The sequence below is a fragment of the Oncorhynchus nerka genome, linkage group LG22, assembly GCF_034236695.1.
Source record: "Oncorhynchus nerka isolate Pitt River linkage group LG22, Oner_Uvic_2.0, whole genome shotgun sequence".
In the NCBI taxonomy this organism is placed as follows: domain Eukaryota; kingdom Metazoa; phylum Chordata; class Actinopteri; order Salmoniformes; family Salmonidae; genus Oncorhynchus; species Oncorhynchus nerka.
Genome location: NC_088417.1, coordinates 96,447,072 through 96,474,672, shown reverse-complemented (window position 1 = coordinate 96,474,672; position 27,601 = coordinate 96,447,072). Strand labels below are relative to the sequence as shown.

The window sequence follows — 27,601 nt, the reverse complement described above, 5'->3', positions numbered from 1 at the left end:
GGACATTTCTCCAAAAAGTATGATCTTTGTCCCCATGTGCAGTTGCAAACCGTAGTCTGTCTTTTTTATGGTGGTTTGGAGCATTGGCTTCTTCCTTGCTGAGTGGCCTTTCAGGTTATGTTGATATAGGACTCGTTTTACTGTGGATATAGATACTTTTGTACCCGTTTCCTCCAGCATCTTCACAAGGTCCTTTGCTGTTGTTGTTTTTCCTGAGGTCTTGTTTGATTTCTTTTGATTTTCCCATGATGTCAAGCAAAGAGGCACTGAGTTTGAAGGTAGGCCTTGAAATACATCCACAGGTACACCTCCAATAGACTCAAATGATGTCAATTAGCCTATCAGAAGCTTCTAAAGCCATGAAATAATTTTCTGGAATTTTCCAAGCTGTTTAAAGGCACAGTCAACTTAGTGTATGTAAACTTCTGACCCACTGGAATTGTGATACAGTGAATTATAGGTGAAATAATCTGTCTATAAACAATTGTTGGAAAAATGATTTGTGTCATGCACAAAGTAGATGTCCTAACCGACTTGCCAAAACTATAGAAATATGTGGAGTGGTTGTAAAAACTAGTTTTAATGACTCCAACCTAAGTGTATGTAAACTAGTTTTAATGACTCCAACCTAAGTGTATGTAAACTAGTTTTAATGACTCCAACCTAAGTGTATGTAAACTAGTTTTAATGACTCCAACCTAAGTGTATGTAAACTTCAGACTTCCACTGTAGATGCTGGAACTTGCTAAACAAGCTAATGGACTTTAAAAACTGTCTGGTTAAATCATACCGTAGTAGGCAATCAATCACCACCACAGGTAAGTGGAAATAAGGTCAAACTTGATGAAAGTGAACTATCGCTTCAACTGTGACTGCACTGACCTTTCCAGTATCTCTGAGGGTCTCCACAGCCTGCTTGTGAGTGGCTCCTTCCAGACTCTTCCCATTGACAGCCACCACCCTGTCACCTAGTAACAATAGAGACGGGTATTACACTGAGTGTACAAAACATTAGGAACACCTTCCTAATATTGAGCTGCATCCCCTTTTGTCCTCAGAACAGCCTCAATTTGTCGAGGCGTGGACTCCACTAGGTGTCGAAAGCGTTCCACAGGGATGTTGGCCCATGTTGACTCCAATGCTGCATGTCCCTTGGGTGGTGGAGCATTCTCGATACACACGGGAATCTTGATTGTGGAAAAACCTAGCAGCACTGCAGTTCTTGACACAAACCGGTGCGCCTGGTACCTACTACCATACCCCGTTCAAAGGCACTTAAATATTTTTGCTTGCCCACTTACCCTCTGAATGGCACACATACACAATATATGTGTCAATTGTCTCAAAGGTTTAAAAATCCTTCTTTAACCCCGTCTCCTCCCCTTCATCTACACTGATTTGAAGTGGATTTAACAAGTGGCATCAATAAGAGATCAGAGCTTTCACCTGGATTCACCTGGTCAGTCTATGTCATGGAAAGAGTTGTTAATGTATTGTAGACTCAGTGTATATAAACAGTCTGACTCAGCAAACACCAGTCAAGCATTGAGGTGCTGACAACATGATACCACGGCAGGTTTGTTGGGAATCCTCCATGCTGGCGCAAGTCCATCAGGGTAATGTTCAGTAAGATGCACCATGGCACAGGTTTTTGCTACGGAAAGCTTAACTCTGTGTTCTTATTGGACAAGGTCAGGTAGTACTCCCCAGGGGCGGCAGGGTAGCCTAGTGGTTAGAGCATTGGACTAGTAACCGAAAGGTTGCAAGTTCAAATCCCGAGCTGACAAGGTACAAAATCTGTCGTTCTGCCCTTGAACAGGCAGTTAACCCACTGTTCCTAGGCCGTCATTGAAAATAAGAATTTGTTCTTAACTGACTTGCCTAGTAAAATAAAGGGAAAAAAATAATAAAATAAATAAATAAATAAAAAAATGTTTTCTCCCCACTGATGTGTTGATCAGGCACCGGAGGGACTACCTGGACATGTCCAATAAGAAACCCTTGTTTTAAAACCTTTTGCTACGGTGTGCCTTACTGAACAGGACCTAGGTGCTATAGCTTACCCTTCTGGATCCTTCCGTCCAGTTCTGCAGCTCCTTTAGGGATGATGGCCTTCACATAAACCCCTCCATGCTTCACACTGGTATTCACTCCACCCTGAGGAGAACAGGTCGTGTCACTACAGTCAACCAGACAGAGGGAGCATAATGCTGTATTCAGTAGTCAACCAGACAGAGGGAGCATAATGCTGTATTCAGTAGTCAACCAGACAGAGGGAGCATAATGCTGTATTCAGTAGTCAACCAGACAGAGGGAGCATAATGCTGTATTCTCTACAGTCAACCAGACAGAGGGAGCATAATGCTGTATTCTCTACAGTCAACCAGACAGAGGGAGCATAATGCTGTATTCACTACAGTCAACCAGACAGAAGGAGCATAATGCTGTATTCACTACAGTCAACCAGACAGAGGGAGCATAATGCTGTATTCTCTACAGTCAACCAGACAGAGGGAGCATAATGCTGTATTCTCTACAGTCAACCAGACAGAAGGAGCATAATGCTGTATTCACTACAGTCAACCAGACAGAAGGAGCATAATGCTGTATTCTCTACAGTCAACCAGACAGAGGGAGCATAATGCTGTATTCTCTACAGTCAACCAGACAGAGGCAGCATAATGCTGTATTCAGTAGTCAACCAGACAGAGGGAGCATAATGCTGTATTCTCTACAGTCAACCAGAGAGGGAGCATAATGCTGTATTCAGTAGTCAACCAGACAGAGGGAGCATAATGCTGTATTCTCTACAGTCAACCAGACAGAGGGAGCATAATGCTGTATTCTCCACAGTCAACCAGACAGAGGGAGCATAATGCTGTATTCTCTACAGTCAACCAGACAGAGGGAGCATAATGCTGTATTCTCTACAGTCAACCAGACAGAGGCAGCATAATGCTGTATTCAGTAGTCAACCAGACAGAGGGAGCATAATGCTGTATTCTCTACAGTCAACCAGACAGAAGGAGCATAATGCTGTATTCTCTACAGTCAACCAGAGAGGGAGCATAATGCTGTATTCAGTAGTCAACCAGACAGAGGGAGCATAATGCTGTATTCTCTACAGTCAACCAGACAGAAGGAGCATAATGCTGTATTCTCCACAGTCAACCAGACAGAGGGAGCATAATGCTGTATTCTCTACAGTCAACCAGACAGAGGGAGCATACTGCTGTATTCACTACAGTCATCCAGACAGCGGGAGCATAATGCTGTATTCTCTACAGTCAACCAGACAGAGGGAGCATAATGCTATATTCAGTAGTCAACCAGACAGAGGGAGCATAATGCTGTATTCTCTACAGTCAACCAGACAGAGGGAGCATAATGCTGTATTCTCTACAGTCAACCAGACAGAGGGAGCATAATGCTGTATTCACTACAGTCAACCAGACAGAGGGAGCATAATGCTGTATTCTCTACAGTCAACCAGACAGAGGGAGCATAATGCTGTATTCTCCACAGTCAACCAGACAGAGGGAGCATAATGCTGTATTCAGTAGTCAACCAGACAGAGGGAGCATAATACTGTATTCACTACAGTCAACCAGACAGAGGGAGCATAATGCTGTATTCAGTAGTCAACCAGACAGAGGGAGCATAATGCTGTATTCTCTACAGTCAACCAGACAGAGGGAGCATAATGCTGTATTCACTACAGTCAACCAGACAGAGGGAGCATAATGCTGTATTCACTACAGTCAACCAGACAGAGGGAGCATAATGCTGTATTCACTACAGTCAACCAGACAGAGGGAGCATAATGCTGTATTCTCTACAGTCAACCAGACAGAGGGAGCATAATGCTGTATTCTCTACAGTCAACCAGACAGAGGGAGCATAATGCTGTATTCTCTACAGTCAACCAGACAGAGGGAGCATAATGCTGTATTCTCTACAGTCAACCAGACAGAGGGAGCATAATGCTGTATTCAGTAGTCAACCAGACAGAGGGAGCATAATGCTGTATTCTCTACAGTCAACCAGACAGAGGGAGCATAATGCTGTATTCACTAGTCAACCAGACAGAGGGAGCATAATGCTTTATTCATGTCTTCCACAGACTACCGGTCTATGGGGTTATTAGTTGGTTTGTATTATACAGATCAGATTTATCTAAGTGGTGTTGTTAACATGACGTATCACCATGATAGACCACATGACTCAAGTTGAAAGACACTAACAATAATAATACCACTCATTCACAGGGGAAATTACACTGCTGGTCACTTCAGCAAATCAAAGTGGTCAAGCAGGCAGTGGCACAACATCTACGCAGGCATTAGTAAAACCAAGATTAAACTGGTGGGTCAAATGATACTTCTGTAATCTGTACCTACAGCGCCAGTGTCACCATGTGTGAATCCTCATCTATTCAACATGTCTGTTTGAGAAAATTTGCATGCAGAGACGCAAAGCAATCTACAAATCCCACAATGAAAGTCAAGCAGCAGACCGACGACGCCAGGCAGCAGAGCGACGCTAGGCAGCAGAGCTACAGGAAAACACATACACCAGTCATGAGGAAAGAACCCCCCCCCCAAAAAACAAAACAAATGGGAGAACCTTTCAGAACAGTACCAGAAAGAGTACACTCAGTAGCAGAACCGTGACACTAAGTAACAGTACCGTGACACTTAAGCCCAAGCTGCTGTCCTGTTTAGACAGCTCAACGACAAACAGATCTCCAGGAGAGAGACTACTGACCCCTGGGACATTGCCACTTAACCCTCCCATGCTGCCGTTGGGGAGAGGAGGAGTTAACTCCTGCAAACAGAGAACATGGCAGTAAATGGAACATTGGGGTTGTTGCCAGGCAACAGACATGCAGAAGAGAATAACAGGAAGTAGTTTTAGAGGAAGGGGGAGGAATTGGTATAGGAGGTATAAACATAGGAAAAGATCAAAAGATGCAGCCATACTATAACGCCGTATTGCATTTGTTAAAATTCTAAATGCAATGACATGTAGCCAGACATGAGTAAACAAAACATGCAATTAGTTTGTTAAAAACGTCAAGCATTTGAGAGGTTTGTTCACTACATGCATCTTTGTAGTGGTATTGTATAGTCTACCTTGAGGATACCTACAAACATATGACTAAAATACTAGGGACTGTTTCTCAGGTAGTCTTCACAAGATACACAAGATGTTCAACATTATTCGCTGTACATGTTGCTCTTGAATTTGATCTTGTAGCCCTACTGACTACCAGACATGTCAAAAGCACCAAAACACCACCAGAGAAAAACTCTCCATTACAGGTAACTGAAACAGAGCTGGCACCTGTTGAACTCTTGTTAAAGTTTTGTCAGAAAAAACACCGGCCCCTACCTACCTTTTTAAACTTTGGTTTCTCTTGACTACTAGAGTACGTCTCCTCATCCATTTCAGAGTCCCCTCTATCTGAATAGTCTGGGTCTTTAGGGACCTCAGGGATCTTAGCTTTCCTGGTTTTGGGTGGCAACGCTGGTGGAGACGCTTTGAGTGGGTCGAAGGTCAAGGAGATGTTGTTGGTTCGATCCTGGTGATGGAGTATGGATACGGGTACAGAGGCAGCTTCAGTGGGCAGGGTGCGATGGGGGTGGGTGCCGTTGACGGGGGTCTGGTGAGGTGCATTGGTGCTCTCGGTCCTGGAGTCCTGTGAGCGGAGGCTGCTCTGGCGTGGGACAGTGGAGACAGACGGGGTGGTGGTGGGGAGAGGAGGGCTGGGGGAGCCTGTTCCTGCCTCCTGTTCCTCAATTGAAGACTCAAAGTCCAGGTCCTGTCGTCGCTGTCCAGAGACCACCAGAGGAGCCTGGGGTTTATAAACAAACCCTGACGGAGGCTCTAGAGGAGACAGACAGGAATAGTGGTTATGATTGCACTGCTACGGATTATAAAGCGTGACATAGGCGCTTATAGTGCCTCAAACATCTATAACTACATTCATGAAGGATACTAGTTATAGGATTGCTCTACCGCTAACCCCAGCCAGTCAGACCCAGCGCTAACCCCAGCCAGTCAGACCCAGCGCTAACCCCAGCCAGTCAAACCCAGCGCTAACCCCAGCCAGTCAGACCCAGCGCCAACCCCAGCCAGTCAGATCCAGCGCCAACCCCAGCCAGTCAGAACCAGCGCCAACCCCAGCCAGTCAGAACCAGCGCCAACCCCAGCCAGTCAGACCCAGCGCCAACCCCAGCCAGTCAGACCCAGCGCTAACCCCAGCCAGTCAGACCCAGCGCTAACCCCAGCCAGTCAGACCCAGCGCTAACCCCAGCCAGTCAGAACCAGCGCTAACCCCAGCCAGTCAGACCCAGCGCGAACCCCAGCCAGTCAGACCCAGCGCTAACCCCAGCCAGTCAGACCCAGCGCTAACCCCAGCCAGTCAGACCCAGCGCTAACCCCAGCCAGTCAGACCCAGCGCCAACCCCAGCCAGTCAGAACCAGCGCCAACCCCAGCCAGTCAGACCCAGCGCCAACCCCAGCCAGTCAGACCCAGCGCTAACCCCAGCCAGTCAGAACCAGCGCCAACCCCAGCCAGTCAGACCCAGCGCTAACCCCAGCCAGTCAGACCCAGCGCTAACCCCAGCCAGTCAGACCCAGCGCTAACCCCAGCCAGTCAGACCCAGCGCTAACCCCAGCCAGTCAGACCCAGCGCTAACCCCAGCCAGTCAGAACCAGCGCTAACCCCAGCCAGTCAGAACCAGCGCTAACCCCAGCCAGTCAGAACCAGCGCTAACCCCAGCCAACCAGAACCAGAACTTACTTTCCTTCTTAATGCGTTTTAGCCAATAAGTTGTGTTGTGACAAGGTAGGGTTGGTATACAGAAGATGGTCTTTTACCAAATAGGGCGAAGTCAAGACATAGCTGCTAATAACTGCCCATAATCTTGAATAAACTACCTTCATAAAGCCTCTCTCTGGGTTGAGACACCACCAGTGTGACATCATCGGGAGCGCTCTGCAGGACCTCTGTGGCAGCGGTGTGGGGAAGGCCCTGTAGGTTCACCTCATTCACAGAGATTAGACGGTCCCCTGCAGAACACAACACACACACTGGCACGGCACATACATCTGAATCTCAAATATAAAATATATTCTGATTTGTTTAACACTTTTTTTTTTTTGTTACTACACGATTCCATGTGTTATTTCATAGTTTTGATGTTAGATTTGAGGTTTCATAGTTTTTAGTTTTCACTATTATTCTACATTAATAACAGTCAATTCATCAAATTTCTGCTCTACTGGAGCTGTCCCGGTCAACTACAAGTTGATTGGTCTGCACAGAGGCCTGACCGCAACCCACCGTTGGGATGAATTGGAACGCCTACTGTGAGCCAGGCCTAATCGCCCAACATCAGTGCCCGACCTCACTAATGCTCGTGGCTGAAAGGAAGCAAGTCCCCGCAGCAATGTTCCAACATCTAGTGGAAAACCTTCCCGGAAGAGTGAAGGCTGTTATAGCAGCAAGGGGGGGGGGGAGACCAACTCCATATTAATGCCCATGATTTTGGAATGAGATGTTTGACGAGCAGGTGTCTACATACTTTTGGTCATGTAGTGTGTATTACACAAGTACGAGCAGACCCTTTGGCTTGGTTTCAAAGACATGGTGCAATACATTTTAGACATTAAGTGCATTTGGTAAATTATGCTATATTATACAATACATTATTATTCAATACATAAATGACTATTATAATACACATTACTATTATTAGTAGTAGACACTACATTATTATTATTATTATCACACACTATTATTATTATTATCACACACTACATTATTATTACACTACATTATTATTACACTACATTATTATTATCACACTACATTATTATTACCCTACATTATTATTACACACTACATTATTATTATCACACACTATATTATTATTGTTATTATTATTATTCACTACATTATTATTCCACTACATTATTATTATCACACTACATTATTATCACACTACATTATTATTCCACTACATTACTATTATCACACTACATTATTATTACACTACATTATTATTACACTACATTACATTATTACACTACATTACATTATTATTATCACACTACATTATTATTACACTACATTATTATTACACTACATTATTATTATCACACTACATTATTATTACACTACATTATTATTATCACACTACATTATTATTATCACACTACATTATTATTATCACACTACATTATTATTACACTACATTACATTATTATTATCACACTACATTATTATTACACACTACATTACATTATTATTATCACACACTATATTATTATTGTTATTATTATTATTCACACACTACATTATTATTACACTACATTATTATTATTATTAATATTACACTACATTATTATTATTATCACACACTACATTATTATTACACTACATTATTATTATTATTAATATTACACTACATTATTATTATTATCACACACTACATTATTATTACACTACATTATTATTATTATTAATATTACACTACATTATTACACACTACATTATTATTACACACCACATTATTATTACACTACATTATTATTATTACACTACATTATTATTACACTACATGATCATTACACTACATGATCATTACACTACATTGTCATTACCACACACTGCTTTATTATTATCACACTACATTATTGTTATCATTATTACACACTACATTATTATCAAACACTACATTATTATCACACTACATTATTATTATGCACTACATTATTATAATAATTATTATCACACACTACATTATTATTATCACACTACATTATTATTATCACACACTACATTATTATTCCACTACATTATTATTATTATTATTATTATTTACACACTACATTATTATTCCACTACATTATTATTATCACACACTACATTATTATTCCACTACATTATTATTATTTACACACTACATTATTATTCCACTACATTATTATTATCACACACTACATTATTATTCCACTACATTATTATTATTATTATTATTTACACACTACATTATTATTACACTACATTATTATTATCGCACACTACATTATTATTATTATTATTTACACACTACATTATTATTACACTACATTATTATTATTATTACACTACATTATTATCATTATCACACACTACATTATTATTATTATCACACACTACATTATTATTGCACACTACATTATTATTATCACACACTACATTATTATTACACACTACATTATTATTACACACTACATTATTATCACACCCAACATTATTATCAAACACTACATTATTATTACGCACTACATTATTATAATAATTATTATCACACTACATTATTATAATTATTATCACACACTACATTATTATTATCATTATTACACACTACATTATTATTACACACTACATTATTATCACACACTACATTATTATAATTATTATCACACACTACATTATTATAATTATTATCACACACTACATTATTATAATTATTATCACACACTACATTATTATTGCACACTACATTATTATTATCACACACTACATTATTATTACACACTACATTATTATTACACACTACATTATTATCACACCCAACATTATTATCAAACACTACATTATTATTACGCACTACATTATTATAATAATTATTATCACACTACATTATTATAATTATTATCACACACTACATTATTATTATCATTATTACACACTACATTATTATTACACACTACATTATTATCACACACTACATTATTATCACACACTACATTATTATAATTATCACACACTACACTATTATTATTATCACACACTACATTATTATAATTATTATCACACACTACATTATTATTATCATTATTACACACTACATTATTATTACACACTACATTATTATCACACACTACATTATTATTATCATTATTACACACTACATTATTATTACACACTACATTATTATCACACACTACATTATTATAATTATTATCACACACTACATTATTATAATTATTATCACACACTACATTATTATAATTATTATCACACACTACATTATTATAATTATTATCACACACTACATTATTATTATCACACACTACATTATTATAATCATTATCATCACACACTACATTATTATTACACACTACATTATTATTATCATTATTATCACACACTACATTATTATTATCACATTACATTATTATTATCACACACTACATTATTATTATCATTATCATCACACACTACATTATTATCACACACTACATTATTATTATCATTATCATCACACACTACATTATTATTAGTATCACACACATTATCATTATCATCACACACTACATTATTATTACACACTACATTATTATAATACAATACATTGTTTTCTCACTGACCTGGCTTGAGGCAGCCGTTGATATCAGCAGGACCCCCAGGAGTTATGGAGCTGATGAAGGTGCCAAGATCAACATGACCAGAGTTCTGCCCCCCTACTATCTGAAACCCTGTTGTAGACAGAGAGACAGCAGGTTAGTATGAACAGAGCAACAGACCAGAGTTCTACCCCTGCCTGTAACATAACAAAATGTGGAAAAAGTCAAGGGGTCTGAATACTTTCCCGAAGGTACTGTAGCCCAATAGTGTTTCCCCTATGTTGGAGGTCCATCCATCACAGCTAAATGTTGTGGCGTGGTAGTTGGCAGCACTAAATGAGGCTGTTTTTGTCTGAGAGTCTTAGTGCACTTCTATGCAGTGCACCTGCTCTAGGCCTGAAAACCCTTCTGAAAGCAGTGGGACTAACCTCAGCCATTTATCAGTGTCTCTGTATCAACTCAGCCAGCTCTATTCCGGTTCCCATGGATCTATTGCTTCCCAATCAGTCAAACCCGTCCCGACAATCTAAGCTACACCACAGAGTAAGAGGGGAACTCACCCAGGCCAGACTTCACATCTTTCTTCAGATTGACCGTGGTAATCTCTCTCTCTGAGGAAGGCAAGGCATTCAGCGTCGTCTTCAGGGAACCTTGGTAAAACGCCATCCAAGGAGAAGCATTTACTTAGCTTTACAGAAGTGTGTATATAAAGCTACCGAAAACTAGATCATGTATGTGGTACGAAAATGAATGCACACACTACTGTAAGTCGCTCTGGATAAGTACGTCTGCTAAATGACTAAAATGGTACTCAGGGCTCTAAAGTACAACCAATTTGGTCACATTTTGCTGTGTGACCAGGAGTTTTATTTGGAGAGCACTGTGTGACTATGAAGAAAAAACAATCCCAGATAACAAATCAGGTCAAATGAGCTGACCCATATTATGGGTACAACATCCTCTGCTTCCTGTCGCAGATCGCCATGACCGCATGTTCTAAAACTGCTCTCGCGTTGACATAGTTAACCATTTGTTCAGTCGCGTTACTTCATTGTCTCTCTGTCTACAACAGGGTTTCAGATAGTAGAGGGGCAGAACTCTGGTCTGTTGCTCTGTTCATACTAACCTGCTGTCTCTCTGTCTACAACAGGGTTCAGATAGTAGAGGGGCAGAACTCTGGTCATGTTGCTCTGTTCATACTAACCTGCTGTCTCTGTCTACAACAGGGTTTAAAGATAGTAGAGGGGCAGAACTCTGGTCTGTTGCTCTGTTCATACTAACCTGCTGTCTCTCTGTCTACAACAGGGTTTCAGAGAGTAGGGGGGCAGAACTCTGGTCATGCTGATCTTGTTGCAGTTACTTACACCATTTGTTCAGTCGTGTTACTTCATTGCTAGCTAGCTAACTACCTGGTAACTTTATCATTCAGGGGGGGGCACAGAAAGTAAGGAAGAGGGTTATCTTCTTCAGAAGCTCAATGATCATTGCAATGAATGAATGACAGATCTCTTGCATGTCATCATCACAAATCTGATGTTTTTATTATTCTATTATTATTATAATAACAATAAGAACATTAATAATAATAATACCGTCCTTTTTTTCCCCAATTTTCATGATAACGATCTTGTCTCATCGCTGCAACTCCCAAACGGGCTCGGGAGAGGCGAAAGGTTAAGTCATGCGTCCTCTGAAACATGACCCACCAAGCCGCATTTCTTAACACCGGCTCGTTTAACCCGGACGGACGCCAGCCGCACCAATGTGTCCGAGGAAACACAGTTCAGCCGATGACCTGCAGGCGCCCGGCCCGCCACAAGGAGTCGCTAGAGCGTGATGTACATTTAAACAGTACCACTATCAAATCATCAAGGTTGTAATTAATTAATTAATTAATTAAGTTGACTGAGGACTTCCTGTCCTACTGACCATTAAGTTGACTGAGGACTTCCTGTCCTACTGACCATAAAGTTGACTGAGGACTTCCTGTCCTACTGACCATAACATGTTGAATAAGAAGATGCGTGTTCCTGGACCCTGGGTAACCTAATAACACACTATGGTGAGCACACCACTCCGCAAGATTAATGACCCACATCATTAAATACATGAAGTTTGAATGGACAGTATTATCTGTTGTGGGTGTGTGTCTGTAGGCATTCTCTCTGTTGTATCACAGAGACTGGTGAAATGCATCGCTCTGCTCTCTAACTGGGAGCAGCCTGTATGTATGACGCATTGAAGAGGTTTAAACAGGCTGATCGCTTGGGCACATCTATACATCACTGTCATCCAACACAACAGAAGCAGTGTGTGTGTGTGTGTGTGTGTGTGTGTGTGTGTGTGTGTGGGCCAGTGGCTAATGGGAGCGAGATAACACAGGCTAAACTAGGGTATAAGGTCACGATACATTCTGGTGCCAAGCATGAGGCTGTTCAACTGGGGAGCCCTGGTCCAATTTAAAGTGCACTATATAGGGAATAGGGTGCCATTTTGGCCACACATGGGGAACAGAAGCCAGAGTTATGGAACTCTACCAATGAGACTTAGTGTTGTTGCAGTTACTTACACCTATATAACTGAGGCTAAATACAGCTAAAAAACCCACTCACGAGACCGACAAGTGTCCCAAATGGCGAACCTATTCCCTTTATAGTGCACTATAAAGGGAATAGGGTAGTAGTGGACTATAGGTAATAGGGTAGTAGTGGACTATAAAGGGAATAGAGTAGTAGTGGACTATAAAGGGAATAGGGTAGTAGTGGACTATAAAGGGAATAGGGTAGTAGTGGACTATAAAGGGAATAGGGTAGTAGTGGACTATAAAGGGAATAGGGTAGTAGTGGACTATAAAGGGAATAGAGTAGTAGTGGACTAAAGGGAATAGGGTAGTAGTGGACTAAAGGGAATAGGATAGTAGTGCACTATAAAGGGAATAGGGTAGTAGTGGACTATAAAGGGAATAGGGTAGTCATGGACTATAAAGGGAATAGGGTAGTCGTGGACTATAAAGGGAATAGGGTAGTCGTGGACTATAAAGGGAATAGGGTAGTAGTGGACTATAAAGGGAATAGGGTAGTAGTGGACTATAAAGGGAATAGGGTAGTAGTGGAATATAAAGGGAATGGGGTAGTAGTGGACTATAAAGGGAATGGGGTAGTAGTGGACTATAAAGGGAATAGGGTAGTAGTGGACTATAAAGGGAATAGGGTAGTAGTGGAATATAAAGGGAATGGGGTAGTAGTGGACTATAAAGGGAATAGGATAGTAGTGCACTATAAAGGGAATAGGGTAGTAGTGGACTATAAAGGGAATAGGGTAGTAGTGGACTATAAAGGGAATAGGGTAGTAGTGCACTATAAAGGGAATAGAGTAGTAGTGGACTATAAAGGGAATGGGGTAGTAGTGCACTATAAAGGGAATAGGGTAGTAGTGCACTATAAAGGGAATAGGGTAGTAGTGGACTATAAAGGGAATAGGGTAGTCATGGACTATAAAGGGAATAGGGTAGTAGTGGACTATAAAGGGAATAGGATAGTAGTGCACTATAAAGGGAATAGGGTAGTAGTGGACTATAAAGGGAATAGGGTAGTAGTGGACTATAAAGGGAATAGAGTAGTAGTGGACTAAAGGGAATAGGGTAGTAGTGGACTAAAGGGAATAGGGTAGTCATGGACTATAAAGGGAATAGGGTAGTCGTGGACTATAAAGGGAATAGGGTAGTCGTGGACTATAAAGGGAATAGGGTAGTAGTGGACTATAAAGGGAATAGGGTAGTAGTGGACTATAAAGGGAATAGAGTAGTAGTGGACTAAAGGGAATAGGGTAGTAGTGGACTATAAAGGGAATAGGGTAGTCATGGACTATAAAGGGAATAGGGTAGTCGTGGACTATAAAGGGAATAGGGTAGTCGTGGACTATAAAGGGAATAGGGTAGTAGTGGACTATAAAGGGAATAGGGTAGTAGTGGACTATAAAGGGAATAGGGTAGTAGTGGAATATAAAGGGAATGGGGTAGTAGTGGACTATAAAGGGAATGGGGTAGTAGTGGACTATAAAGGGAATAGGGTAGTAGTGGACTATAAAGGGAATAGGGTAGTAGTGGAATATAAAGGGAATGGGGTAGTAGTGGACTATAAAGGGAATAGGATAGTAGTGCACTATAAAGGGAATAGGGTAGTAGTGGACTATAAAGGGAATAGGGTAGTAGTGGACTATAAAGGGAATAGGGTAGTAGTGCACTATAAAGGGAATAGAGTAGTAGTGGACTATAAAGGGAATGGGGTAGTAGTGCACTATAAAGGGAATAGGGTAGTAGTGCACTATAAAGGGAATAGGGTAGTAGTGGACTATAAAGGGAATAGGATAGTAGTGGACTATAAAGGGAATAGGGTAGTAGTGGACTATAAAGGGAATAGGGTAGTAGTGGCCTATAAAGGGAATAGGGTGGTAGTGGACTATAAAGAGACGGGCGCTGTCAGAGAGACAGGCGCTGACGCCAGTCAGAGCTCACACCTGGAAAGGGAGTTTGCCTACCTGAATACAAGAAACATCCTCACATAGTTACTAGACAATACATGGACAATGTTCACACAGACAGACAGTGTTGGTACTGCCAAGGCCAATGTCAAAGCAAACAACAAAAAACAGAAAGACAAGCACAGCATGTCTCATAGCAACCAGAAAAAGACTGACCTACGACATCAGCATGTCCCGTCTCTTCCACGGAGGAGGAGGAGGAGTCAGACTCTTTCTGGAAGCTCTTAAGACTCCAGGCGGTGCTGCCGTGCGATGCTGAGGAGCCAAACCTTCTGTTGAGGAGAGATAGAGGAGAGAGAAAGAGAGGAGGGAGAGAGAGAGAGGAAGGAGAAAGAGCATTAACACCCTTCTACAGAGCCCCTACAGAGCAGAGTATGATCTTTTTGTTACTGGTCTGGGACAGCCCAAACTATACTGCTGTATTAAAAGAGAAAGTCTTAGGCTAGAACTAACTCCATATTCAGATGGTAGTTAATCTGTCTGGAAGCAAAAACAACACAGAGACTGTGGCTAAACAATCCCCTTCACAAATGAACATGATGTTAATATGAAGCCCTGTTCTAGTCTATGGGTCAGAACCAAACACCTTTTTAATAAGAACAGAGCAGAACATCTTTCCATTCCAAAAAGCCTCAAAACAAAATCCGGTGGGAGGAAGATATGAGGGAAGACAAAGTACTGTCAACTCAGCACTGAACCAGAAAGGCCCTCCCTCGCCTCTCCTCCCCTAGAGGGCTAATTAAAGGCATGACTAGACATAGACTAGAACACTCACTGATCCACAGACAAAGGAATGAAGATATATTACATAGTAAAAAAATAGTCTGCTGTGGTGCTTAAGGTAGGCAAGCCCTGCCCAAAGTAATCAGCCTGTTACTCAGGCCCAGAAGATAGGATATGTTTTGGACAGAAAACTCAAAAGTTTCTAAAACTGTTAAAATAATGTCTGTGAGTATAACAGAACTGATTTGTCGGGTGAAACCCCGAGCACAATCAATCCAGGGAGAAAAAACAATTGACTGCACGCTCCGTGTTGTTTTTCTCTGGTATTGGAAACAGTTTATTCCATCTTAAATTTGATAGATTATTTACATTTTAGGGTACTTGAGGTTGGATTAGAAACTTTGTTTGAAATGTTTGGACCAAGTTTACAGGTAACGCATAAGATACTTTGTAATCATGTTGGGCTGGTGTATTTCTGAATCAAACGCGCCAAATAAATTTACATTTTGGGGATATGAAGGAATTTATCGAACAAAACGACCATTCATTGTGTAACAGACATTTGAGATTGCAAAAAAGATGAAGATCTTCAAAGGTAAGCGATTTATTTTATTGCTATTTCTGACTTTCTTATGCATCTGTTTGGTTGGAAAATGGTTTATGCTTTCGTATGCGGGGCGCTGTCCTCAGATAATCGCATGGTGGGCTTTTGCCGTAAAGCCTTTTTGAAATCGGCTGGATTAACAAGAAGTTATGCTTTTTTTTGATGTATGACACTTCATGAAAGTTATATATTTAGATTTCTGTAATTTGAATTTCGCGCTCTGCAGTTTCACCGGATGTTGTCAAATCTATCTTGTTAAACGGGATTTGATCCTTAACCTCTTCAACCTATATAAAAAAACGTGCCCGTTTTAAGCGCAATATTTTGTCACGAAAAGATGCTCGACTATGCATATAATTGGCAGCTTTGGAAAGAAAACACTGACGTTTCCAGAACTGCAAAGATATTATCTGTGAGTGCCACAGAACTCATGCTACAGGCGAAACCAAGATGAAACCTCAAACAGGAAATGAGCAGAATTTTTGAGGCTCTGTTTTCCATCGTCTCCTTATATGGCTGTGAATGTGCCATGAACGAGCATAAGCTCTCTGCCGTTCGTCCAAGGTTTCTGCAGCATTGTGACGTATTTGTAGGCATATCATTGGAAGATTGGCCATAAGAGACTACATTTGCCAGGGGTCCGCCCGGTGTCCTTTGTCTAAATTGGTGCGTAAACTTCAGCTGCAGGCATTTTGCCATGGGATTCAGAGGGGAAAGCACACTTCCACGAACGATATATCATCGAAGAGATATGTGAAAAACACGTTGAGGATTGATTCTAAACAACGTTTACCATGTTTCAGTCGATATTACGGAGTTAATTTGGAAAAAAGTTTGGCGTTTTGACGAATGAATTTGTTTTTCTTTGGTAGCCAAACATGACACAGAAAACGGACCGATTTTTCCTGCACAAATAATCTTTCAGGAAAAACTGAACATTTGCTATCTGACAGAGTCAGAGTTCTTCAAAGGTAAATGATTTTATTTGAATGGTTTTCTGGTTTTTGTGAAAATGTTGCCTGCTGAATGCTAACGCTAAATGCTAATGCTAGCTATCAATAGCTATCAATACTGTTACACAAATGCTAGTTTTGCTATGGTTGAGAAGCATATTTTTGAAAATCTGAGATGACAGAGTGTTGTTAACAAAAGGCTAAGCTTGAGAGCTAGCATATTGATTTCATTTCATTTGCGATTTTTATGAATAGTTAACGTTGCGTTATGGTAATGAGCTTGAGGCTGTATTCACGATCCCGGATCCGGGATGGCTCGCCGCAAGAAGTTAAGAAGTTTTTCAAGGTCACTTTTCCAAACTTAAAATGATAAACATTCAACATTGGCCATGCTGTCAACCCAGCATGAATTCTGCCGAGCTCAAAACAACTTAACTCAGAACTGGGAAATCTGATTTCAGTGAGTTCAAGACAAATAACTCAGGGGGGAAAAAAAACGAACTCCGACTGGGACGTTTTGAACGGTCATCCAACTCAAAATTGTAAGTCGGTAACTCGGGCCTCTTTTCTAGAGCTCCTACCTGAAGATCACTGACATCATCATGATTGGACCTTGTCCCCCCCCCCTAAGAGTTCCCAGTTGTCTTGAAAGCACCATAGTTTCAGAGAATACCCGACTTTGGTTACAAAATTTGCCCACAAGAAGGAGCGCCTTCCTGTTCAAGTGATCACAGCACAACAAGGTGAGTCCAAAAATGTATTGTATGCTGCTGCATAAATGATGTAATTTGCCAGGGAGATAATGTAGACTGTAGCTAAGAAAGTAATACTAAGTGTATGTTGTGTAGTAAGCTGTTAGTAGCCTCACCCTAATAATTTGGTCTATTTTCCCCTCTTAATTTCGCCTAATGTTCTGACTTGGTGTTGCACATGTAGCCTAAAGCCTGTTTTTCGAGAAATGTAATCATTGAATATTGTAAGAGATGTCATTGTCTGCTTATATGCCCCCTGTAGTTATCCTACCCTTCTGACTTGGTGTACAGGGAGAACACTATTGTCCATGTTCTGAATTCTGGCGCTGTACATTTCAAAAGTGCTGGTCAAATCGTTATATTGACTACGTCCATCCTAGCTCGCGCATTAGTGCCTTAATAGAAATTATGGATGGCCTCTTACCCGCGTGTTGGCCTCTTATGCCATAGTTTGTACATCTCAATTGTCAGTAGAAACCACATTTGTTTAAGTCAGCCATTTCAACTATGTTTTTTTTTAAGCAGTAAAAGAAGCTGAATGAACTGCTTCACTGCCAGACTAGGCTCCATTCCACTGTAGCAGTGGTAATGTGTTGGGACTGCTGTTGGGAGTCTGCAGTTGGGACAGCTTTATATGTAGGCCCTAACCGTTTGGTGCAATTAATGTATTGTTTAGTGTTGTGACTTGGCTGGCATTCATCCCCACCATTTGTTTGTTTGTTTGTTTGTTTGTTGGTTTGCCCCACCAAGATTTACATGTTAAAAATCACCACCGGCTCAGTCAGGACGACACAATGCTGTCTGCTGCAATAATAACCATCTTTATTCAAATGCTTGGGATGTTTCTATGGAGCACCTAAACATTGCCTGACAAAGTCTGATTCTGCTTTCAATGAAGAGTAGGCTGGAGAAGGAAGCAGAACACATGAAAAGAGCTGGGATTGGCCTGGCAGGTAGCCAAGTGGTTAGAGCGTTGGGCCAGTAACCGAAATGTTGCTGGATCGAATCCCCGAGCCGACAAGGTAAAAATGCGTCGTTCTGCCCCTGAACAAGGCAGTTAACCCACCGTTCCCCGGTAGGCCATCATTGTAAGTAAGAATTTGTTCTTAACTGACTTGCCTAGTTAAATAAAAGTTAAATACAAGTATTGTTATTGACTAAGCATTTCACTGTTAGTCTACACCTGTTGTTTACAAAGCATGTGACTAATAAAATGTGATGATTTGATTAGACCCAAACATGTGTCATGACTTCCGAAGTCGGTCCCTCTCCTTGTTCGGGTGGTGTTCGGCGGTCGCCGTCACCGGCCTTCTAGCCATCCTTGATCCATTATCCATTGGTTTTGTCTCGTCTTCCTACACACCTGGTTCCAATCCCATTCATTAGATGTTGTGTATTTAAGCCTCTGTTTCCCCTCATGTCCTTGTCAGAGATTGTTTGTTGTATGTAGGTGTGTTATTTGTTCTGGTGTGCGATGTGTTTTGCACCCCATCATGTTATTTTGTATACTTGGGCTTTCGGAGTAAAAAAAAAGAAAGTTTATAAACCTGTTACTCCTACCCCCTACTTTTTCGAACATTCTGTTAAAAATCGCGCAACATTTCAGCGCCCTGCTACTCATGCCAGGAATATATTATATGCATATGATTAGTATGTGTGGATAGAAAACACTCAGACGTTTATAAAACTGGTTAAATCACGGCTGTGACTATAACAGAACGTGCGTTTCATCGAAAAGCGCAGGAAAATCTGATCACTGAAAATGGGAAAATATATCCATGCGCCACTTGAACGTATTGTTGAATAGAAACCACATTAAATGGGGCCGAGGTTGCAATACCTACAGCTTCCACACGATGTCTAGAGTCTTGTCATTTGCCTACTATTTGTTTCTTGGTCAAACAGACGCAAGGCAGCGCACGGATATTTTGGTTGAGATTTACCCGGACATTATTTCCAGACGGACAGCTATAGAATATACATCGCCTAGTGATCAATTTAATCGCTTATTAACGTTTACTAATACCTAAAGTTGCATTACAAAAGTATTTCGAAGTGTTTTGTGAAAGTTTATCGTCGACTTTTTTAATTAAAAATGACGTTACGTTATGAAACGCTATTTTTTTCCTTGATCACACAGTCTTCATAGATCGATATCTAGGCTATATATGGACCGATTTAATCGAAAAAAGACCCAATAGTGATGTTTATGGGACATCTAGGAGTGCCAACAAAGAAGATGGTCAAAGGTAATGAATGTTTTATATTTTATTTGTGCGTTTTGTGTAGCGCCGACTATGCTAATTATTTTGTTTACGTCCCCTGCGGGTCTTTTGGGGTGTTACATGCTATCAGATAATAGCTTCTCATGCTTTCGCCGAAAAGCATTTTAAAAATCTGACTTGTTGCCTGGATTCACAACGAGTGTAGCTTTAATTCACTACCCTGCATGTGTATTTTAATGAACGTTTGAGTTTTAACTAGTACTATTAGCATTTAGCGTAGCGCATTTGCATTTCCAGATGTCTAGATGGGACGCCTGTGTGTCAGGTAGGAGCAAGAGGTTAAACAGCTCTGTTTTGACCAAGTTCATTCTCCTGCGCCTGACTTCCCTGCCACCAGCACGCACCGCATTACAACATGCCATTTTCCTAAATGTTTTATCGTTACGGTAACATATACCGTAAGCCATCTTCTAAATCAATATCAGGGGAAGTGTTTTGGATCATCGGATGGTCTCTCCCTTTCACTAAAGAGGCTTAGGTGAGCACTTAAGGTATAGGTGACTCACCTATCCTGCTGGTAAGCTACAGAGATGGAGTCTGTGTCTGAGCTGGCTCGGTGGTGGGAGTCCGGAAGCTGGGCATGGTTCACAGCAGACTGAGACTGGCTGTTGAAGGAGACTGCACGGTGCTCTGGAGATTCAGGCACCTTGGATAGAGCCATACATGGATAGATCAATATTTTAATAGCTGCTTGGATGGAACTTTATTAATCTCAGATGGGAAAATGTCATACAGCAGTAGATAAAAACACACACAACAAAAATAATAACACAAAGTCAAGAGCCATAAGAAGAGCCATAAGAAGAGCCATAAGAAGAGCCATAAGAAGAGCCATAAGAAGAGCCATAGCATCCATAAGACAGCATGATTAAATGTCATCATACCTGGCCCAGGTTGTGGTGTGATCTGCTCATCATTAACCGGACATTGGAAGGGTGGTGGTGGTGGGGGCCGAGGCCGGAGTTGAACCCAGGGAAGAGCACCTCTTCTTGGGCATGGAGCCGGCCGCCAGGGGCCTTGTTCAGGGCCACCTGAGATAACTTTTGTTATTGTTTTTCACAAAAAAATTTGGGATGTAATTAAAACTACACACCACAAAGAACAGAGGAACTGGGGATTGGACCGGGGATTTCTAAAGATGTAAAACATCAATTACCTCTGAGTAGGAAATCCTCTTCAGGTCTGAGTCTGAGTGTGCGGAGCGGGCTGAGGAGCTAGCGGTCAGGCTGGCAGAGCTCACGGCCCTCCCTATCCCCTCCACCCCCCCCTGGCCCAGAGAGTACTGCAGGAGGTTCAATGGAGAGTTCTCTGTGAAACAGGGAGAAGTACCAGGTCGAATATTATGAGAACACTTTATCAGGGGGTCTTAAATGCTAAATCTTATACAATAATTCATATAACTGAAATGTAAAGAAAATGCTACCTAAAATGTATGTCTCCACCCCATAAGTAGGTCTAACAGAATCAGTTAAATTGTTCTACTGTTTAGGATGAGGACATGTGACAAAGCTCATGTAGACATGCTGTCGTTAAGTTCACCATCTTCCTCTGTCTCACCTAAGTCCTGCAGCTCCTGGTTGTTCTGCCGGGCCTTCATCTGGAGGTGGAACTTGTGCTGAGCAGAGCAGAGGCACAGCAGGTACTGACAGGTCTTGTTGCTGTCTGTCTGGAACAGGTGTTTGATCCCGTCTGACGTGTTCTGAAGACAGATTTTCTTCTTCTGCAGAGAAACAGACGAATAAGAAAAGTGAGTGAGAGCATTACACCAAACAGGGGGGAAAAAATGGCATTCAATGAGTGACGGAGAAATTTTACAAAGCGATGCAGAAGAAACAGGGCACATGACAAAGCAATGCAGAAGAAACTGGGTACATTAATGCAGAAGAAACAGGGTACATTACAAAACAATGCAGAAAAAACATGGTATATTAATGCAGAAGAAACAGGGCACATTAATGCAGAAGAAACAGGGCACATGACAAAGCAATGCAGAAGAAACTGGGTACATTAATGCAGAAGAAACAGGGTACATTACAAAACAATGCAGAAAAAACATGGTATATTAATGCAGAAGAAACAGGGCACATTAATGCAGAAGAAACAGGGCACATTACAAAGCAATGCAGAAGAAACAGGGCACATTAATACAGAAGAAACAGGGCACATGACAAAGCAATGCAGAAGAAACAGGGCACATGACAAAGCAATGCAGAAGAAACAGGGCACATGACAAAGCAATGCAGAAGAAACAGGGTACATTAATACAGAAGAAACAGGGCACATGACAAAGCAATGCAGAAGAAACAGGGCACATGACAAAGCAATGCAGAAGAAACAGGGCACATTAATACAGAAGAAACAGGGCACATGACAAAGCAATGCAGAAGAAACAGGGCGCATGACAAAGCAATGCAGAAGAAACAGGGCACATTAATACAGAAGAAACAGGGCACATTACAAAGCAATGCAGAAGAAACAGGGCGCATGACAAAGCAATGCAGAAGAAACAGGGCGCATTAATACAGAAGAAACAGGGCACATGACAAAGCAATGCAGAAGAAACAGGGCGCATTAATACAGAAGAAACAGGGCACATGACAAAGCAATGCAGAAGTAACAGGGCACATTACAAAGCAATGCAGAAAAAACAGGGCACATTAATGCAGAAGAAACAGGGCACATTAATGCAGAAGAAACAGGGCACATTAATGCAGAAGAAACAGGGCACATTAATGCAGAAGAAACAGGGCACATTAATGCAGAAGAAACAGGGCACATTAATGCAGAAGAAACAGGGCACATTACAAAGCAATGCAGAAGAAATGGGGCACATTAATGCAGAAGAAACAGGGCACATTAATACAGAAGAAACAGGGCACATTAATGCAGAAGAAACAGGGCACATTAATACAGAAGAAACAGGGCACATTAATACAGAAGAAACAGGGCACATTAACCTCTTAAGTCGACCCTCTACTTTTTTGAGCATTCTGTTAAAAATCGCGCAACATTTCAGCGCCCTGCTACTCATGCCAGGAATATAGTATATGCATTTGCTTAGTCTGTGTGGATAGAAAACACTCAGACGTTTATAAAACTGGTTAAATCACTGCTGTGGCTTTACCAGAACGGCATTTACATCGAAAAGCACAGGAAAAACTGATCACTGAAAATGGGAAAATATATCCATGCGCTACTTGAACCCATTGATAAAGGTGAACCACAATTAATTGACTGAGGTTGCAGTACCTACAGCTTCCACACGGTGTCTAGAGTCTTGTCATTTCCCTTCGAGTTTTTTCTTGGTCAAACACATGCAGGGCACCGTATCTCCTCTGGTCTAGGACCGGATATTTTCGTTGAGTTTCTAGCCGGACATTTTTCCAGACGGACAGCTAATGATCTTTACATCGCCTCCTGATGAATTTTTTCGCTTATTAATGTTTACTAATACCTAAAGTTGCATTACAAACGTATTTCGAAGTGTTTTGTGAAAGTTTATCGTCGACTTTTTGAATTTAAAAAAATGATGTTACGGTTTGAAACGATGTTTTTTTCGTTTATCACACAGTCTACATATAACGATATCTAGGCTTTATATGGACCGATTTAATCGAAATAAAGACCAAAATAGTGTTTATGGGACATCTAGGAGTGCCAACAAAGAAGATGGTGAAAGGTAATGAATGTTTTCTATTTTATTGTGCGGTTTGTGTAACGCCGAAATGCTAATTATTTTGTTTACGTCCCCTGTGGGTCTTTTGGGGTGTTACATGCTATCAGATAATAGCTTCTCATGCTTTCGCCGAAAAGCATTTTAAAAATCTGACTCGTTGCCTGGATTCACAACGAGTGTAGCTTTAATTCGATACCCTGCATGTGTATTTTAATGAACTTTTGAGTTTTAACTAATACTATTAGCATTTAGCGTAGCGCATTTGCATTTCCAGAGCTCTAGTTGGGACGCAAGCGTCCCGAGTAGAAGCAAGAGGTTAATGCAGAAGCAACAGGGCACATTAATGCAGAAGAAACAGGGCACATTAATGCAGAAGAAACAGGGCACATTAATGCAGAAGAAACAGGGCACATTAATACAGAAGAAACAGGGTCAATTACAAAGCAATGGGGCGGCAGGTAGCCTAGTGGTTAGAGTGTAGGGGCGGCAGGTAGCCTAGTGGTTAGAGTGTAGGGGCGGCAGGTAGCCTAGTGGTTAGAGTGTAGGGGCGGCAGGTAGCCTAGTGGTTAGAGTGTAGGGACGGCAGGTAGTCTAGTGGTTAGAGTGTAGGGGCGGCAGGTAGCCTAGTGGTTAGAGTGTAGGGACGGCAGGTAGTCTAGTGGTTAGAGTGTAGGGACGGCAGGAAGCCTAGTGGTTAGAGTGTAGAGGCGGCAGGTAGTCTAGTGGTTAGAGTGTAGGGGCGGCAGGTAGTCTAGTGGTTAGAGTGTAGGGGCGGCAGGTAGTCTAGTGGTTAGAGTGTAGGGGCGGCAGGTAGTCCAGTGGTTAGAGTGTAGGGGCGGCAGGTAGCCTAGTGGTTAGAGTGTAGGGACGGCAGGTAGTCTAGTGGTTAGAGTTTAGGGGCGGCAGGAAGCCTAGTGGTTAGAGTGTAGGGACGGCAGGTAGTCTAGTGGTTAGAGTGTAGGGACGGCAGGTAGTCTAGTGGTTAGAGTGTAGGGGCGGCAGGTAGCCTAGTGGTTAGAGTGTAGGGACGGCAGGTAGCCTAGTGGTTAGAGTATAGGGACGGCAGGTAGCCTAGTGGTTAGAGTGTTGGGCCAGTAACCAAAAGGTTTCTGGATCGAATCCCCGAGCTTACAAGGTAAAAATAATTGTAATTCTGCCCCCTCACAGTTCATAGGCTGTCATTGTAAATAAGAATTTGTCCTTAATTGACTTGCCTGGTTAAATAAAATTGAAATAAAACGATTTAATTATGAAATTGAACTCTACTTGGAGTTCAGAGTGCAATACACTTACTGTGAAAGAAATCTTCTTGGTTTCTCTCCAGGGGAACCTTAGTACTGGGGTTCTGTTTCCATTCAGGACCTCAAAGATGAGGACACCCTTGGAGAAGACCCCTAGCATGATACCTGTCTGGGACCGCTTCTCAGGGAGGACACGGTGGAAGTGAACCCCGTACTCCGTCAGCCTCTGGCTCGCCTTCAGGAAAGAAAACAGGATAAAAGGGGTCTTTAAAACTCAAAAACAGGGATCAATCATAATTATGATCAAACATAACGTCTCCACCCCCTTGATGTTAACGCATCTTTACGTCATTTGACATGGTAGTTCAGTTACGCCATCTTGAAACCTGAGACCAGGCTAGGCTAGGCACCTGAGACCAGGCTAGGCTAGGCACCTGAGACCAGGCTAGGCTAGGCACCTGAGACCAGGCTAGGCTAGGCACCTGAGACCAGGCTAGGCTAGGCACCTGAGACCAGGCTAGGCTAGGCACCTGAGACCAGGCTAGGCTAGCCACCTGAGACCAGGCTAGGCTAGCCACCTGAGACCAGGCTAGGCTAGCCACCTGAGACCAGGCTAGGCTAGCCACCTGAGACCAGGCTAGGCTAGCCACCTGAGACCAGGCTAGGCTAGCCACCTGAGACCAGGCTAGGCTAGCCACCTGAGACCAGGCTAGGCTAGCCACCTGAGACCAGGCTAGGCTAGCCACCTGAGACCAGGCTAGGCTAGCCACCTGAGACCAGGCTAGGCTAGTCACCTGAGACCAGGCTAGCCTAGCCACCTGAGACCAGGCTAGGCTAGCCACCTGAGACCAGGCTAGGCTAGCCACCTGAGACCAGGCTAGGCTAGCCACCTGAGACCAGGCTAGGCTAGCCACCTGAGACCAGGCTAGGCTAGCCACCTGAGACCAGGCTAGGCTGAGACCAGGCTAGCCACCTGAGACCAGGCTAGGCTAGCCACCTGAGACCAGGCTAGGCTAGCCACCTGAGACCAGGCTAGGCTAGTCACCTGAGACCAGGCTAGCCTAGCCACCTGAGACCAGGCTAGCCTAGCCACCTGAGACCAGGCTAGCCTAGCCACCTGAGACCAGGCTAGCCTAGCCACCTGAGACCAGGCTAGCCTAGCCACCTGAGACCAGGCTAGCCTAGCCACCTGAGACCAGGCTAGCCTAGCCACCTGAGACCAGGCTAGCCTAGCCACCTGGGACCAGGCTAGCCATCTGGGACCAGGCTAGACTAGCCACCTGGGAACTTACCTTGAGAAATTCAAACTCTGTCTCTGCCTCTGTGGCTCCATAGTATGTGCTGTGTAGTTTGAGCAGTTCTTCCTTGATGGAGCTCTGGTCAATATTATCCAGCACAGAGGCAGACATGTAATGTTCCATTCTGAAGTACGTCTTTCCATGGAGCTAGAAGAAACAGACGGTATAATTGTAGCCCTCACATATAGGGTTGGTCGGCATCCTGGTTCCAGATTAAGCCGACTCCTGGACTAAAAAGGCATGTTCAATGGAGAGCCTCAGCTGAAATGGCTTTGTAGTCCATGATTGGCTTAATATGGTCTAGGAAAGCACCCCATTATGTCAATGTGGTAAACACTGTATTATAACTATACTACTACTGTAGAGGAAGGATTACTACCTCTGCCTGGTAGTCACCAAACTCTGCCTGAAGAGCCAGGGACGCCAGGAGCATGGCATTCTCCATGTCACAGCACACCCTCTCCTCCAAGATATCCTTCCTCAGCTGCAAGTAGTACTGGTGTTTTGTCATGGTGTGTCTGGAGTGGAGCACAGTATTGATACTTTATTCTGAAGTAGGCTAATGTTGTTTAACCAAGGGCTTGTTTCACTTCAGCTAAAGGCTCTGACTAACCTGATCCCAGATCTGTTTGTGCTGTATAGTCCTATTTGTTGTTGCCATGCTTGGCACAGATCTGAGACCAGGGTCCATATTAATTATGATTTATTTAGAATTCAAGGCACACTTAACCAGCATGTCTACCACGACATTCTTTATTATAGTAACAATAAAAACCCTTGAATGAGTAAGTGTCCAAACTTTTGACCGGTACTGTATATACACAGTAAGTCAAAAGTGGACACATACAGTACCAGTCAAAAGTTTGGCCACACCTACTCAATGGTTTTTTCTATTTTCTACATATATGTCATCATGTAGTAACCAAAAAAAAGTTTTAAACAAATCAAAATATATTTTATATTTGAAATTCTTCAAAATGGCCACCCTTTGACTTGACAGCTTTGCACACTCTTGGCATTCTCTTTACCAGGTTCTCCTGGAATGCGTTTACAACAGTCTTGAAGGAGTTCCCACATATGCTGAGCACTTGTTGGCTGCTTTTCCTTCTTCCTTCACTCTGCGGTC

At 42.2% G+C, this 27,601-nt stretch overlaps 1 protein-coding gene across 4 annotated transcripts in view; it reads right to left on the bottom strand.

Annotated features, from left to right (window-relative positions):
* The window catches only part of ptpn13 (protein tyrosine phosphatase non-receptor type 13), a 179,564-nt gene that overhangs the window by 27,405 nt on the left and 124,558 nt on the right, over window positions 1–27,601 (bottom strand). For 2 of the 4 annotated variants that reach the window (XM_065007620.1, XM_065007623.1), the window contains exons 14-28: window positions 26,855–26,993; window positions 26,470–26,622; window positions 25,230–25,412; window positions 21,818–21,980; window positions 21,417–21,568; window positions 21,145–21,291; window positions 20,767–20,906; window positions 15,100–15,215; window positions 10,965–11,054; window positions 10,429–10,536; window positions 6,946–7,077; window positions 5,399–5,889; window positions 4,690–4,827; window positions 2,064–2,157; window positions 883–968 (exon numbers count right to left, since the gene is read on the bottom strand). In XM_065007620.1, the coding sequence (XP_064863692.1) occupies window positions 883–968; window positions 2,064–2,157; window positions 4,690–4,827; window positions 5,399–5,889; window positions 6,946–7,077; window positions 10,429–10,536; window positions 10,965–11,054; window positions 15,100–15,215; window positions 20,767–20,906; window positions 21,145–21,291; window positions 21,417–21,568; window positions 21,818–21,980; window positions 25,230–25,412; window positions 26,470–26,622; window positions 26,855–26,993 (2,332 nt within the window). The remainder of the gene's footprint in view (window positions 1–882; window positions 969–2,063; window positions 2,158–4,689; window positions 4,828–5,398; window positions 5,890–6,945; window positions 7,078–10,428; window positions 10,537–10,964; window positions 11,055–15,099; window positions 15,216–20,766; window positions 20,907–21,144; window positions 21,292–21,416; window positions 21,569–21,817; window positions 21,981–25,229; window positions 25,413–26,469; window positions 26,623–26,854; window positions 26,994–27,601) is intronic. The other 2 variants (XM_065007621.1, XM_065007622.1) reach the window with 2 other exon arrangements.